At 40.5% G+C, this 15,986-nt stretch overlaps 1 protein-coding gene across 2 annotated transcripts in view; it reads right to left on the reverse strand.

Moving 5' to 3' along the window:
• Nucleotides 1-15,986, reverse strand: part of slc25a26 (solute carrier family 25 member 26) — a 67,957-nt gene that overhangs the window by 24,857 nt on the left and 27,114 nt on the right. For both annotated transcript variants that reach the window (XM_008409560.2, XM_008409561.2), the window contains exon 6: nt 3,797-3,841. In XM_008409560.2, coding sequence (XP_008407782.1) covers nt 3,797-3,841 — 45 coding nt within the window. The remainder of the gene's footprint in view (nt 1-3,796; nt 3,842-15,986) is intronic.

Here is a 15,986-nt window from a genome sequence, read left to right on the forward strand (position 1 = left end):
TGTCCTCCCATGATGGTACTTCCAGCACCTTGTCTTCTGTTCCCCATTGCCTGAGACATTCGCTGAGCACATCGTCCGTTGAGGCTTTGTCCTTGATGTMTTTATGGATCTTGGATGTTTCATCCTGGACAGTGGCTCTCACACTCACAAGTCCTCTGCCTCCTTCCTTACGGCTCGTGTACAGTCTCAGGGTGCTGGATTTGGGGTGGAACCCTCCATGCATGGTTATATATATATATATATATAACTTCATTGATGACAGAGGAAGAAAAGTGGATCGAAGCAATTCAGGCTAAACATCATAGAAAAATCAGCTGAAGACCAGATCCAGCTACCTGTAGCATCCAATAAGCTCAAACTCAAACTTGAAATGAAAGTCTAAAGGTTTTCCCAACAGGTCCTCATGTTGCATTCAGGTACAGCTGGGATATTTGGTTGAAATATCAAAACAACTCCAAAGTCATTGGAGGTTTTTTTTTATTCTAATATGTGGGAATACAGTTTTTATTCAAATGGTTATGTTGTTGTACAGCTGTAAGCCAGTTCCATAAGGTATGTAACAAAAGAAGCCTTGACTTCTACAGCCAAGTTATTCCAGCTTTTTAAAATCTTATACAGGTTTTTCCTAATAATTTTGTTTTTCCAGTTAAACTGTGAAGAATTTACACACGTGGACAAAATCGTCTGAACCCCTCGGTTAATGAAAGAAAACCCCACAATAGTTTGATTGCAGGGATTGCCCCAAAAGGTCGAGCAACAAAATATTAAGGGGACCATCATTTTTGTCCAGGCTAGTTTGGTGAGTTTATTATTTATTTACCCAGTTGAAAAGAAATGTCTGACTTTCATGTGTTCATTTTCAAACAAATGAACACAAGTTATTTCTGTGACCATTGTGTGGTTTTTCTTTCATCAACTGAGGGCTACCGACAGCTTTGTCCATGTGTGTAAAGTTACATTAGATGTGAAAAAAGCCAAGGTCTTAATTTAAGTCACTCCCATTTTAACAAGTGTGTAATTTTGCATCATATCTGAACATAAGTAGGGAGATCATAGTTCACATAAAAATTTTTTTTAAAAAACCTAACGAGAGCTGAAATATTTTTCTAACTACTTGGTGTGTTTGACCTCTCTTATAACTGAGCTAACCTCCCCATCTGCAGCCGGCTACTGAGTGAAACCACCTGATGTTTTTGTGTGGAGTTTGAACTCAGGATGATATGGAGGCTGTCTCTTTCCTTTCCTCACCCCCCCCGTCAGTTCAGGCCGGCGGACGAGGAGAGTGACGGCGCAAAGTTGGTGTCTGGATGAAATGCGAATGAACAGCTGTGCTGCCTCGGGGCGCTGCTAGGTACGAGCGCTTCTAATGGAGAGCAACGGCATGGAGCGATTACTAATATTTTCTTTGTCCCATTTCCCTCCCTCGATGGTTGAATCAATTGCATGTTATCTCCCTCTGTCTCTCTCTTTCTCGTTCGATCCGCCACACAAGTCTGGACGTTACCAAAAGCATGAGTGTGTGTGTGCTCGTGCAAATACAAACATGTAAACACACACAGAGAGAAAGAGAGAGAGGAGAAGAAACGAAGCCAGAGTAGCTGAGGTCAGGACGGTGCTCATGTGTGTCCCATTAGAGGGTCGATTAAAAAGGAGATTTTTGTTTTCCACATCAAAGGACTCACGCTGAGGGAGTCCTCCGCATCTCCCCCGTTTTCTGAGGCTCTTCCTCCCTGCCTCCCTCCTCTTTTTATGAATAGATATGGAGGAGTAAATCCGGGAAATCAAACTTTTTGACCCCCTTGCGCCGGGGTCCCACTTTGCACGTGGACGACGTCCAACAGGAAACGGACTGTGCAGCTCCGTCTGCGCCCTTCGTACTGTCGTGTGCGTTTGCACGACGGCCGGCTGCGTTTGTGAACATTTTCAGCTCAAATCATGTTCCCATCGTGCCTCGGACCAGAAATTCCCAGGATTTTTTGCGGCCCTGTGTTTGTGTTCGGTCGTAAACTAGAAGCAGTCCGCCCTCCTGTTTGAGGTCAGAAAAATGATGGAGAAAACTGGAAACTACACACACACACACACGCACACACACACACACACACACACACACACACACACACACACACAACAGAGAGGGGGAAAAATGAGAGCCCGTGTGAAATTTATGTGAGAACGACACTTTCTTGCAAAAGTGTTCACACCCCTCGTTCTTTTCCACATTTTGTCATGTTGCAGCCGCAAGCTTTAATTAATTTCACACAAAGCAGCAAACACATTGAAACAAAGGCTTGCATTATTGTTGCTCTCATTTTTGAGAACATCAAGCTGAACAATACTCTTTTTTTTATATTTTAACTCAACTCCTTGTGAGTGCAGCTCATCATAACATTTTTAAATATTTCCTTTAGGAAGACCTCCAGTATTTTCCTTCGAGGTGAGCTACGGATGACTGCCAACAAACTGATAACTGAATGAGATCTAGTCAGGTTGGAGTTGTGAACTGCTTACCTGGTGAACTATGAACATGAACTAATTCATTTTAGCCAAGTTGTACTGAATATAGAACTACTTGTTGCTGAGGAAGAACTGGCATCACACTGTTAGCTGCAAAGTGGAAAGAAAACGATACATTGGTTGAACAATCGAACTCCTCACCTTACCAGATCTGTGTCCATCTCTATCCACGTCGGACTCAGATGAAGCTTCACCAGAAACTTTTGTAAGTAAATCATGTAAAACCTCATTAAAATAGGCTGAGGTATGAACTTTAAGCTGTAAAAATGAGTCACAATGTGTAAAACCTCGCTAAAACCACTAAAACCTCTTTGGGTTTTTCAGTGGGAAACATGAACGCAGGTGAAATCTCAGGGAAAAAAAAAAAAAAACAGTGACCAGCTAAAGTTAATGCACACAAAAATAATGTTCCCCTTTTCCGTTTGTGTTTCCAACAGCTGGGCTGGGCGAGAAAACGCAGCAATTTATGATCCCAAAGAAACAGATGGAAGTAAAAGCCACACACGCGCACACACACACACGGACTCGCGCTCAATCCAATCATTTTCGAACGTCTCAGTGGTCATTCTGGAGATTGACGACAGTGAGGAAACCTGTTAGCCAGTAATTAGATGGTTTCGCTCCTCCTAATCTAGCCCGCTATTGTATCTGAGGAGAAGCCTAGTTGGGTGGGGCGCGGGGCAGATTCCAGCAGTCCGGCTCCTCGCCAGCGGACATCTGCAGATGGCCGTGAGAGAGACGGCCTCTGACTGAGAGACAAAGGGATACTTGTGAACGACACAAACGCATGTCAACACCGACCGCGCGGCGTATTGTTGGTTTGCTGTTAGCTCCCTCATCACTGACGGAGACGTGATGTCACTCGGCCCAAATGCCGTCTTCTCCAAGAGAAACGGCCTTTTATTGGCTCGGGGCCACACAGTGAGAAACGAGGACAGGAGAGACGCAGAGGAATAAAGACATTACGGCAGAAAGTAAGGTGCGGAAAGGGCGGAAAGAGAGACAAATTTAGGGCTCGCTTGATGGTGGCGGCAACGGTCCATTAAACGGTGATAGAGTCACATTTTTGCCTGCCGCAGTGATACAGGGGAATGCGGAGGAGGAGTCCGCCGTAAAAGTGTCAGGAGGTTAAGCGCCGAGCTACGGCTTCGCTATGGATTTATTACTCTGTGTTACTGCTGGAAATCAAGCTACTGAGATAACACGGCCATACAATAATAAAAAAAAAAAGACACATTAGGAATAAAATAACAGCTTTTATGAGAGGGAGAATGACACGTACCTTTAAATATTCCCAGAGCGGAAACTGCACCAGCGAGAATGGGATCTGAAAAACAAATCAGGGTTTTAATAGATCAATTAAGTCTTTTGAATTTATTTTTGCCGTTCTGGAGTTTCAAGTTTAATACATCTGAGTTCTGACACTTATTCTTTCTTACAACTCGTTTCTATTTGCTGTTGCTTGATGTCTAAGTCCAAATAGTGGAGATTGATAAAAATGAGAATCTGACTGAATGTCCTGAAACAGTAATCACACATCTTTAATATTTTTGCATTTTGTCCTATTACAACAACAAACTTCAGTGGGTTTTATTGGGATTTTATGTGATAGTGCATTATAGTGAAGTGAAAGAAAATAATGCATGATTTTAATCTGGTTTACAAATAAAAATGAGACATTTGTATTATGCATGGTACAAACTTTGATCGAAATTATTTCATCTGAGGTCGGAACTTATAGTTCCTCTTCATTTGTAGTTGAGAGAAGACCTTTAAATTACATCCGAGTGATCTCCTGATTATCTGGCTAACAAAGACAGATTTTATTTAGAGGTATAAGAATAAAAGGGGATATTCGCACCATAGCTTTTAATTTTATATGCAAGAAAAACTTCAAAAGGCATTTTCTTCCCACTTTACAGAAAGTTGCTACTTCGCGTTGGTCTTTCAAATTAAAACAGTCAATAAAATACATTTAAGTTTGTAGCTAAAATGCACTCTAAGTGGGAAAAGTCCAGCATAATGCCCTAGAAGTGCAGTGCAGTTCACCAAATCAGTTCATGTAGGCAGGCACGTGCAGAGGGGGGTCTAGGGGTGTTTGAGCACCTGCCCCTTTTGCTACTTGCCCCCAAGTGCCCTTTTGGTCAAATTTAAATTTTTTATTTTTTGGTATTATTTCCTAAGCCCTCTTCTGACACATAAAAATATGTACTAAAATTATTTGCTTTTTTGTTTCTTTTTTGTATAACATAATAAGCCCTCTGGTCACCTTGTTACCTTTTGACCTTTTGCCCGTGACGCATGACGCAGTTGCCTCTCGCACAGTGAGATGAGGCGGCTAACTGCAGAGCTCAACGTAGCGAACGTTCCAGATTACAGAACAGTTTTTGGTGAATTAAAAAAAAAAGTTTTTGGTGAATAAAGTGGAATAGACTTGCTACTTGTCAGATAACAGAAAACGTTGAAGTATCGTTTCTGCTTCAGCTCGGAGTCGCGGTTTAAGCAGAGAGGTAATGAAATACAACAGACACTGACAGGCCTCTGCGTCTGCCTTTCTCTGAAGAACTACTGAGCAGGAGGAGACAGCCAGGTGAGGAAAAACTGTTCTTAACTATTGATTCGGTATTTTTATTATACAGACATTAGGCTGTTGTTGTTGTGCTATTAGCTAGTTGATAGCTAACAACTTTGCTAGCAAAGCTAGATAACTAAAAAACTTCTCCCCTGTATCTTTAATGATATCAGTCATTCTTTAGTATCACTTATGCAATAGGGGCACATCGCCCGTCCAAAACCGATCATCTCCATAATGGATATATGTCCGATCTTCTAATTTCCTTTGCTGCATAATGTACATTTAATTTATTCCAGCGTTAGGTAAATGAATCTTGAAGGAGAATAACACTTAAATAAAAGTCCAACAAGGACATTTATTTAAAATTAAAAATGACTGACCCTGAATTACCAAGATAGATATAATGAATGTAATAAAAGTGTCATTAATGAAGGGGAAAAAAAGTCAATCCAGACTTTAAGTAAGTTTAGGGTCTGGTTCACAAAGTATGAAGTTAAATTTGTTTCCCAATTATTCAATGAAAAAAAAAACTAACCTCAGTTAAGTAAAATAAAATTGTAATCAAAACTTTTGGAATTGTAATGATTCCTTTTAAAAAAAAAACAGTTTTGTTTAAAATACTTTTTTTAAATTAAATAACTCATTTTTACCAAACAAACATTTATTTGCACACATCAGAAATCGTTTGATTTTAGACCCTGCTCAAGACATCATGTGAGAATCACAAGCAAAACTTTGAGTCACAAACAAAAACTTAGAATAGCAAGAAAAGATTTCTGACAAGTACGTCAAAATGAGTCAAAAATGTGTGATTTCAATTTTTTTTAAAGTTTTTTTTAAGCAAAACTCAGTAGGCTTTTCTCATGGTGACATGCATTAACAATTCAATATTTGCTTTTGTTTTTTTTCTGCAGTTCCACATTAAAGTTTGATGCAGCTCTGCTTTCCTGAATGGACCATCTTCATCTCCACTGCAACAGGCAGCTGTTTGTTTTATAGATTACAGTCACTAAAAGGTTGCATTTTGCCCTTGTTTATATTTTTAATAGTGTAATTCTGTAAAGACAAAATATGTCTGGTGGTCTAGCTCTGATTTACATATCTTGCTAAATTGCGGGTTTGAATATGGCAATACTTTCCTATAACAAAATAGACCTGCAGAAAGAAATTACTAATAAAATATCATATGCATAGCTGTATGCTCTATATGGAAATTTTGTAATTTATCATTGTTTATTAAACTCTGAAAGCTGAGAAGCTTTGTTAATATTCTGTCCTAGAATGTGGTTAGATGTGCCCTTTTTTGTTGTTGAGCACCTGCCCCTTTAGTGGTCTCTGCACGGCCCTGCATGTAGGAAATGAACACCGCAGAGAAAAAAAAAAAACTAGAGCAGTGAAAAGGCAAAGAGGCAATAAAACCAACTCCCGACTACGCTCGCACGTGGAGCGACGCAAACGCACGCACGCACGGGAATGGGCACGGCTATCGTAAACAGAGGCGTGGAGAAAAAACACGCGAAAACACTAATTCACACGGACGTGTATACAGTGTCAATCTGAGAGCGGAGCAGGACAGGAAGGAGGAGAGGGAACAAAAACAAATCCTCAGAGAGAAATAAATACAGCGACACTGAGCTGTGTCAGCGGGCTTTGATCAGAGTAAAGAAAAGATCATTCATCCGAGGTGAGCCGCATTTTCCTCCTGAGCTGCTGGACGGATCCGGCTGCAAATCGGTCAGACAGAACGACAAAACATGAGCCGTCCTTACGCCACCGAACCAGTTTGTTACGCACTTACTTCCAACGCAAACTCCGTGAAAAAACCCCCACTTAATATCAACTGCATTATCACAGTTATGCTCTCTGATCTTTGACAATAGTATAGCAATGTACAACATCAAGGAAAATCAAAAACAAAGATCAATGTTAACGTCCCGAAGCGAGTATAAAATTTACAAAGGATGATTTCTGAGTTGTCCACCGAAACATTAAGACCGAATAAATTGCAGCCATCTATCTATCTGCACTGAAACATGAAAATACGCAATCCAACTTAAATATATTGCGTTAGCTGGTCACAAGTAATCAAATTAAGTTTATACAAGTAAATTGACATGTTCAACAAACGTAAATTTAATTTGATTATATGTGACTAACACATTTTTTTAAGTTAGAGCTTCACTCTCTTTTCTAAGTCCATCCATCTATCCACGCCCGATGCTTGTCGATCACTTTCCACCACACTTCTTCCTTCCACCCACCTTCCCCTGATATACTTGAACACAGCACTCTATGAATGGCCAAGTTCCTCAGCAATGACCCTCTGTGTCTTACGCTCCTTGAGGAAGTTAACATCTCTCAAGTCAGCAATCTTCTCGGCGTTTGTAACAAATCTGTATGAGCTTCACTTATTGAGATAAATTAAATAAATTAGCTGTCCATTGGTGACCTAATGGACTGCACAGTGATGCAGTTGGTAGTGCTGTTGCCTTACAGAAACAAGGACCTGGATTTGAACATTTTGAGAAATGACCCACTAATACATGCCTAATGTTGTTTTGTCTTCTTTGTGAGTGACTTGAAGCTCAGTCAGACTGAGCTGCATGTTACTTAGCACTAAAAAATACCTGTAGTATGATTTTTTTTTTAGTTTTTGCCCATTTGTACTGTTTAACGAATGAGCTAAAGTCCAATTAACCAGTTATTAACGTAAAGCATTAATAAAGGCCAGTAACTTGGCGGTACTGGAAGTAAACAGTTTCTGCCTTTACTGCATTTGTTTTACTTGTGACATAACCGGACAGTTTTTTTTTTTGTTTTTTTTTGCAATGTGCACGCCAAAAAAGCATGAACGCGTGGATTTTGAAATTCAATACAATGTTTGTTTATTGCGTGGGGAGTCAGAAACGTTCGCCCATCTGGTCTGTCTGGGCAGACAGAAGCAAATTCCCAGAGTCCACGGAGATTATCTAAAAACTTTATTTGACGTACTCTGCGTCTGGCATCCAGCCCCCTGAAAGTGAAGCGTTATAAAGAGCACCTGTGTTTTATTACCCCACCGATGAGTTATTTTCCATGCCGGGAAAAGTAAAAAAAAAAAAGAGTGAGAAGGAGAGAAAAGGAGGGAGAAGAGAGAGGGAGTTTGAAAAGGTAATGTGGGATAAACTGGACTTATTGTGTTGAGACAGTAAAGGAAGAAAAAGAAACAGTCTGACCCTTTTCAGAAACAAACTTGTGTTCAAAACAGATAGTTGCTTTTCTTGATTATGATTTTAATTGATAGATTGAATTTTGTCTGCATCGTTGTCACAGCCAGATAATAGGAAAATATAAGAAATTCAAAAGTCCAATATGATCACGTACACTTTGCTCGAAAAACAGGCCGGACGGTTTGCAACGAGTGCAAAGTGTAAGAAAGAGAAACACAGATGGCTCAACTAAAGAAATGGGGAAAAAATTATCTGCAAGAGATTTACGACTTACTTTGACACCCCGGCACGCATGTGCGTGGAGTGTGCATGTGATTTGCTGGCACTACCCAGTAAGAGAAGACACTTAAAAACTTCATGTGGTCTGATGATCCTGCTAAGACAACAGACAGGCTGACTTCAACATGTCCGAGCCTGACTCGGTGTGAAAAACCAGGGTGATTTTTTTCCCAGCTTGTGTTGATTTAAGTTTCGAAAATCCGAAGCACAAAAAGCCCGGCATGAGAAGAATTCCCTGTTGGGTTTTTCTTTTGTCCTGCTGAAATGCCTCGCTGTCACCTTGCTTCGACTTGATCGAAGCGACCAGGCTCTGTGACCCGACGTGGGCTGTGATGATAGAAGGAGACGAGAGAGGCAAAAAAGCCTACGTAGATTTTACACACGTAAAATTTCAAATTATGTCATAAAGTCGTTGGTAATATAAAGGCTGGATTTTCATCCACAGCCCTTTTATGGGCTCCATCTCCGCTGATCTTTTCAGTGGCTGCTGGCGTTGGTGCTGCTGCTTTAGAAGCATGTTGGCTCAGGTCTGTGATCCTTTTAGTAGCTCCAACGCCAGGATGTTTGGCAGTCGACGTAAAATATCTGTCCTGTTTTTGGTAGGCAAGACTCGTGTTGGACAAAATTCATCCTAAAATATCTCACAAGTCAGCAGGTTTCCTTGTTCAGCCATCAGCAACCCGTTAGCCAGGGTTTCCCCCGGTCTATATTATAAGCCTGGCGGGCCACCAGGTTAAATATTGTTTACTTATTTTGAATTTTTTTAATGTTTGCCTTTTCTAAGACTTCATAGTACGCATTTGGGTTTTGTTAATGTCTTCCAATAACATAATTACAATTATCTAGTCATATTTTTTTTTATTTCCTGTCAACTTTAAACATTTTTTAGCTCAAAAATACGACTGCTGGATGACTGTCCCAGCACTCCTGCCACTGAACTTGGCAAGTTTTCACGATTACCAAACCAACTAATTCATATATTGTGAACCTCAAGGACTGATTATAATCAGTCCTTGAGGACTGATTATAATCAGTCCTCAAGGACTGATTGAGACTCTAATATGAGTCTCTAATATGAGTCTCCCCCTGACTCATATTAGATATACCTGTTCAGTTGGTGGCTCACAGCCTCCTCTTTCCTACATGCTACGCTACAGCTTCACTCTGTCAGCAAAACCTGCCGTGAATGCTAAAGCTAGTTAGCATGGCAACCAACGACAGCGGATAAATGGTTTCCTGTAATGGTAAGTTATTTCTTATACATTAGCACATTGAGCAGCGCGTAGACAAAGCCGACTGACAGCGCTAAGACCCCCCTCCTGGCTCTGATTGGCTGTTTTTAGCAGCTCTGGGAGGAGGAGAAGGAGAGGCTTTATTTCTATTTTTCACAGATTACGTGTCTCATATTATGCAATCAAGACAGGACGATGGTTTTAACGTCTTTTTAGAAAAGTTACGCTCCCCAGCTTCAACTGGTTTTCAAAACTGCACGATTTTTATATCAGTCAGTTACAGAAAGTTCAGCCATAAGTGTGGAGCACACGAAGTCCCCAGTTAAGCTGTCCTGGACAAACAGTCACGAAGACTTCCAGGATCGTTCCATGGTGGGCTCCAGCAGGAGTCACGAGGACAGCCAGGTAGAATAAACTCCTCAAGGCTGAGTTCCTAACTGCTGACTCCGTCTCCCCCTGACTCATATAACGCATCGGCTAGCTCTGCATATGTAGCTCCATAAACCCAAGCATGTGTGTATCTATGCACTACGAACAGTGGTGAATATAAGCCAGGAGGATAGCTGCTGAATATCATAAAGCTGAGACAAAAGGCGAGCGAATGCTAGCGATGCTAAGTGTTTTAATTTGGTTTTTATTTAGTCTACAAGGCAGAGCGAAGCAGCATCACGCAGTGTTGTTCGACGCAGTACTTCCCTGTAATTAAATGCAAGCTGAAGTTATTTCACTGATCATTTAGCAGGAGAAAATGTTTCCCCAGGGGACAAACAGGCAGAGATGCTTATGTCCACTGAAAAGACTGAGGTTTACCACCGACTGCCAAAAGCTCCGCTCCAGCATGAGCCAATCCGTGCACACGGATGACTCCATGAGAAACAAATGAATCATAGACATCAACAGGGAGAAAAAAAACAACAAAAAACCCCCAAAAAAACACCCACGGGATTTAACACATTGCTGAGGTCTGGTAACATGACCTGTCACTGGGCTTAAAACAAAAAAAAAAAAATCTTGCCACACACACAGTCAGCATATATTTCTAAAGCTATAAAACAGATGACGCTGAAACAGCGAAACTTCAATTAAATCGGGTTTTTTTTTTTCTTCCAATGTAGTCACTAGCAAGACTTTAGATGTTCTTCAGACCAAACAGACCCAACTATACTCCAGTTAAAATTGACATTGTGACATGAACAAATCTTTTCCTCGCTTGAACTAAACAGGATAAAGACATCATAGACAGTAGTCAGATACTGTTGAAGTTACACAAAATGCCTTAATGACTGAAATCAATTGATTATAAGTTAATCCTCTGCGTGAAGACTGGATAGTTAAACACTAAAAGATAACATTTTCTTCAAATCATTGTTTGGTAAAGACTCACAGTTGGCTATTTTCTCTATCATCCCATTATAGACAGAAAACAAAAACAGCGAAAATGTGTTTTTACTGGCAAATTTCAAAACCACAGATCAAAGGTCAGCCACTAAATTCTGTCCAGGGCATCTCTAAACATAAATCATGAGGCTTTGACTTTAAGGTCCTAATTTTGATTAGTTAATTCCCAAAAATATTAAGGCGTTTTGAAAACATAGCACATTTAATCAACTTGTGCAATCTAATCTTGCTATTTAAACACGCATTTAAATAAGCAAACATCAGATGTCCCGAGTGCAAGTGAATGCAGCCTGTAATAATCTCCGAGCCACGTAGTGTTGACTCTGCCTCGTGTGTTTTGCCTGTAGCCTTGAGAGAGTGAAGCAAGCCGAGGGCAAGCCCGCATTGTTTAATGTTATCCGATTCAACAGCTGGAGTAAAAGTAGGTTGAAAAATGCTTTGAAGACTAAAACTGTCGTTTCTAAAAGCTTGTCATTTGATTACTTATGCAACATTTACACAGGGTGGGGTGGGGCGCTATGAGAAATACAATCCATATATCAAATTTCCACCAAAATGCAGTGATTGTAAAGACAAGTTGACACCTCTGAATACTGTAAATGATTAAAATAAACTTCATTGTGACTAAATATTTACATATCCTCTCAATAATCAAGATTTCTATCACATTTTATCACTAATAAGTAAACTATATTTGACAACTTTCCAACTTGGCAACATAAGAACCTTGGAATATAATTGTTTAAGTCATGCCAGACTTTGTCCTTTCTGAACATTAAGGGACTAAAGCAGCATCTGCCACACAAACATCTGTGTCCTTCAGACACAGGATTCCACAGCTGGGACACATACACACGCACTCACACACAACTCCTGCATGAAGCTGCTGTCCTGCATGTGCATCCTGTTTGTTTTTGGGTGAATAACTTGGCACGCTTTGAAAGATCTCCACGCACGTGTATTTATGTATGCAAGAGGAGCCGCATTCTATGTTTTCCAGCTGACGCGCATTAAAAATGATCAAGGCTGACAGAGCCACTTGCGATGACTGTCAGGTATGTTATTATCCAAATATGGAGTTGATGTCCGCTGTGTCGTTTCTGCTGACAGAGTTCCCATTTGTCTCTGTGTGTGTACGTGTGTGTTCCTCCTTGCCAACTGTGGCACAGCTAACTTTATTAGCATTCAGAGAGGCTCCCGGCTGTCACAGGTCCTTAGGCACCCGACTAAGGGGAGGAAAAACACATGTCAAGATATATTCACACTGAGCCTGATTGTAGGCAGGTCAGTTGGCTGCAATTTGACAAATGACTTTTAATAGGTCATGCTGCACACTCTGCATACTAATGGCTATTTAGAAAGAGAGTAATGATAAAGGAGATGGATATTAAGAGACAAGTAGACGGATGCATCGATGGCCTGTCCAACGGAAACAAATATTCTGTTGCTGCAGACTCCTTTCCAAGAAAATTTGAAGTCAAAATGCAACCCTACTCAGTCTATTGAAACCCTAAATTCAACTGCAACAAAAACACTGGACTGTCCTGTAAAAGCATCCAAATGGACCTACAGTTTAAGTCCCTTTACGGCTGAGAATGTGCTGGGTTCTCTCCGGCCTTCATTAGGAGTAGCATTCACCCTCCATCCCAACCCAGATTGTTGGCGACCAGATGAGCCAAACCATCTGCTTTTACAGCAGCCTCCACACTGGAACCTCTGTTAGTGTTAAAGATGTGCAAAAAGCCTTAAAATGTTAATCTTTTACTACAATAATTTCACAAAATCTCACGCAGAGTGTTTTTGGCCAAAAACTGAAACTTAGGGCGTTTTCACACCTGATAGTCTTGTTGACTTGGTTCGATTGGGGACCAAAATCGCAAAATTTTCAGATGGTGCGGTTGACTTTCCCAATGAACCGTTTACCCCCGTCGCCTGTGGTGGCGCTGCACCAAGAATTACTGAAGGAAATGACATAAAAACCTCTGCCAGATTTGAGCTTTTGTTTGGTTGTATGTACCCAGAATGACCTGCGCCATAGTTTACTTCCTGCTTTTGGAGCGCTCTCCGGTTCACACGTGTATTCGAACCACTACAGAGTTCACTTTAATCGAACCGAGATCTTGATTTTTAGGCGGACCAGATCGATTACGCATTCATGAAGCAGAATTTAGAGGTAAACAAACTAGAGTTTGATGAAAGCAGACTAAACAAGGTTGGTGTGAATGCACCCTTAGTCTCATCTAATTAAACCAAACTGTTCCAATTAGAGTCTCAGTGGAGTTCATCAAACTCCATGATTAGGTATCAGAAAGACAGAAAACACAAGTAGGTTTCTACTTTTAGCCATTTGCTGACCACAGAAAATCAACTCACATTTGATTTATTCGAGAGTTTTGTTTATAAACTACATCGGGACATCTATGGTTAACACAGAGAAACAACTTACCGAGTAGAGTATCGTAAGTAAATAAAATAGATACTAATCTTATACAAATGTTGGCAATTGTGTTTCTTTTTTATGTGCACAAGTACATCAAAGTCAAAATAATAAGTAAATATAATAAATTCTGACAGGTTAAAGCTTGTAATGATCCTGTTCAAATTTCACACTGTTAATTATAAACTGGCCAAGCCTTTCATTTTCCAGCTTTTACACGCTTCTTGTTGCAGGCTTGTCTCAGCATATTGTTCCAAAAGACGCAGTCAAGGTTTTATGACAGTGCTTATTGCTGTTATGACAAATAAGGGACCTCCTCACAGATTTCACTGTTACATTATGAAACCCCAGACACAAATAACCAATCACTCATGATTTAAGTCGGGAAAAACACTGTGTTGCAATCTGCAGTCACACAACATTCTGCCTCATTCTTGCCTCCAGATGTGAAACGAAGTCAGCGATTGACGCGTGAGTCAGAGAGTCGTACCGGATTTGACTTGATGCCGGCGAAACTCCCAAAACCGATGGGTTTAGGCTTTATCTAAAAATGTGTATAATAACACATCAATGACACATTAAATTGAGTCAAAATGGCTTCTTTTAAATATTTACTTTATTATGAAGCATTGTAAGGAATAACGAGCCACTAAATAGCTCGAGTTAGGAATAAAGCAACATCTTTAATGTCGAGTCCAGCCTCGAGTCTCGAGAAGACCAGAAGACAGACGAGGTTTTAAAAGAAAACAGATGCGACTCGGATGGAGAAGCAATCAGCAGCCGGCTGATTCAAAGCGTAGAACTGCTGAGGGTCACGTGAAGCCCAAGAAATACACAGACAGACACACAAACTGACAAAAACAGATAAAAACATGTGGACTAAGCAGCGGGAGCAAAGCCCAAACTCTAAGTCCACATTTATTACCTGTTAATGCAACAGGCCTGCATCTGGATTCCCTTTTCAGAATCTCTCACACACACACACACACACACACACACACACACACACACACACACACACACACACACACACACACACACACACACACACACATATACATGGACATACTTTCACACAAACATGCAGACACACCCACATTCCATCTGCTGTGTGTCAAAAAAAAACAACAAAAAAAAAACTGATGACTGACTGACTGACTGACTGACTGACTGACTGACTGACTGACTGACTGACTGACTGACTGACTGACTGACTGACTGACTGACTGCGGTGACGGGCTGATAAACAGATCAGATTTTAATATGCTGAAAGTTGATAAAAGCCATTAATCATGTCAGAGACGCAGGTGGTGTTGGACGCTCTGCGTACGGATCGCGCCAAAGTCACTGTGGGAAGAAGGCGGTCCTGTTTGACAATCTGTAGGAACATCTTGTACGCTAAGCCACCAGAAGAATTATAAGAAGCTGTCATATGTTGATCTATGTGAGCGAGAACACGCAACGTTGTGAAAGTGAAAATATGCTGGTGTTTTGCTCGTTAGCAGAGTTATAATGAGGATTCAGCGTAGCCGACTGCAGGGAGGCCGGGTGGGGTGTACCTTACTACAAACTTTACTCTGGGTGCTCTGAAGCTGGAGATGGGGCCTAGTAATGAGATAAATATGTATTTAATGGTTATTAAAATACTGATGTGTCTCACTAATTAAAAGCATGTCTCAGTTTGGCCAAATTTGCTATTGATAAAAACACGTTATGTGGGCAAAATCACAAGAAATTAAGGGCATTTTATGTTCCTGAAGGAAGTATGAATGCCATTTTTGATGCACCTCCAGTCTGAATAGTGTGTGTATACTGGGATCAATGGTGTGGAATTGACCGTGTTAAGCTACGTAACGAATCGCATTTTTTATCATATTTTAGCATCGACTTAATGTCTCAGGATGCACTATTAGTACTCAGTTTTTAGATAATTATTTGGTGAATTAATTAAAAAGCAGGTTCTGCTATGAGTTTCACTTTCAGTTTTGAGCATCAAGCACGCCAACATGACTGAGTCTTCTTCAATGCAGACAAAACATCTCCATCATGTTGGATAACACTGATTAATATTATATTATTATATTGAGTCATTACAGCAATTACACAGGGTGCGGAGTACATGGTATCTAAGAACTGAGCTTACTTAAGATGTAACGTATTGATATTTCTAATCTTTTGATCTGGTAAATAAATTGTGCATCCAACATTGTCAAATGTGTAACATTGGCAAGTGTAAACAGTACTTACCTCAAGTAATTTATGACTAATGTAGGAGATCTACTAGAGGACTGAAACACATTTGAGTGATTACGTCAGCTGCTAGTCAAAGCAGTCCAGCCCAC

This window comes from Poecilia reticulata, linkage group LG5, assembly GCF_000633615.1.
Source record: "Poecilia reticulata strain Guanapo linkage group LG5, Guppy_female_1.0+MT, whole genome shotgun sequence".
NCBI lineage: Eukaryota > Metazoa > Chordata > Actinopteri > Cyprinodontiformes > Poeciliidae > Poecilia > Poecilia reticulata.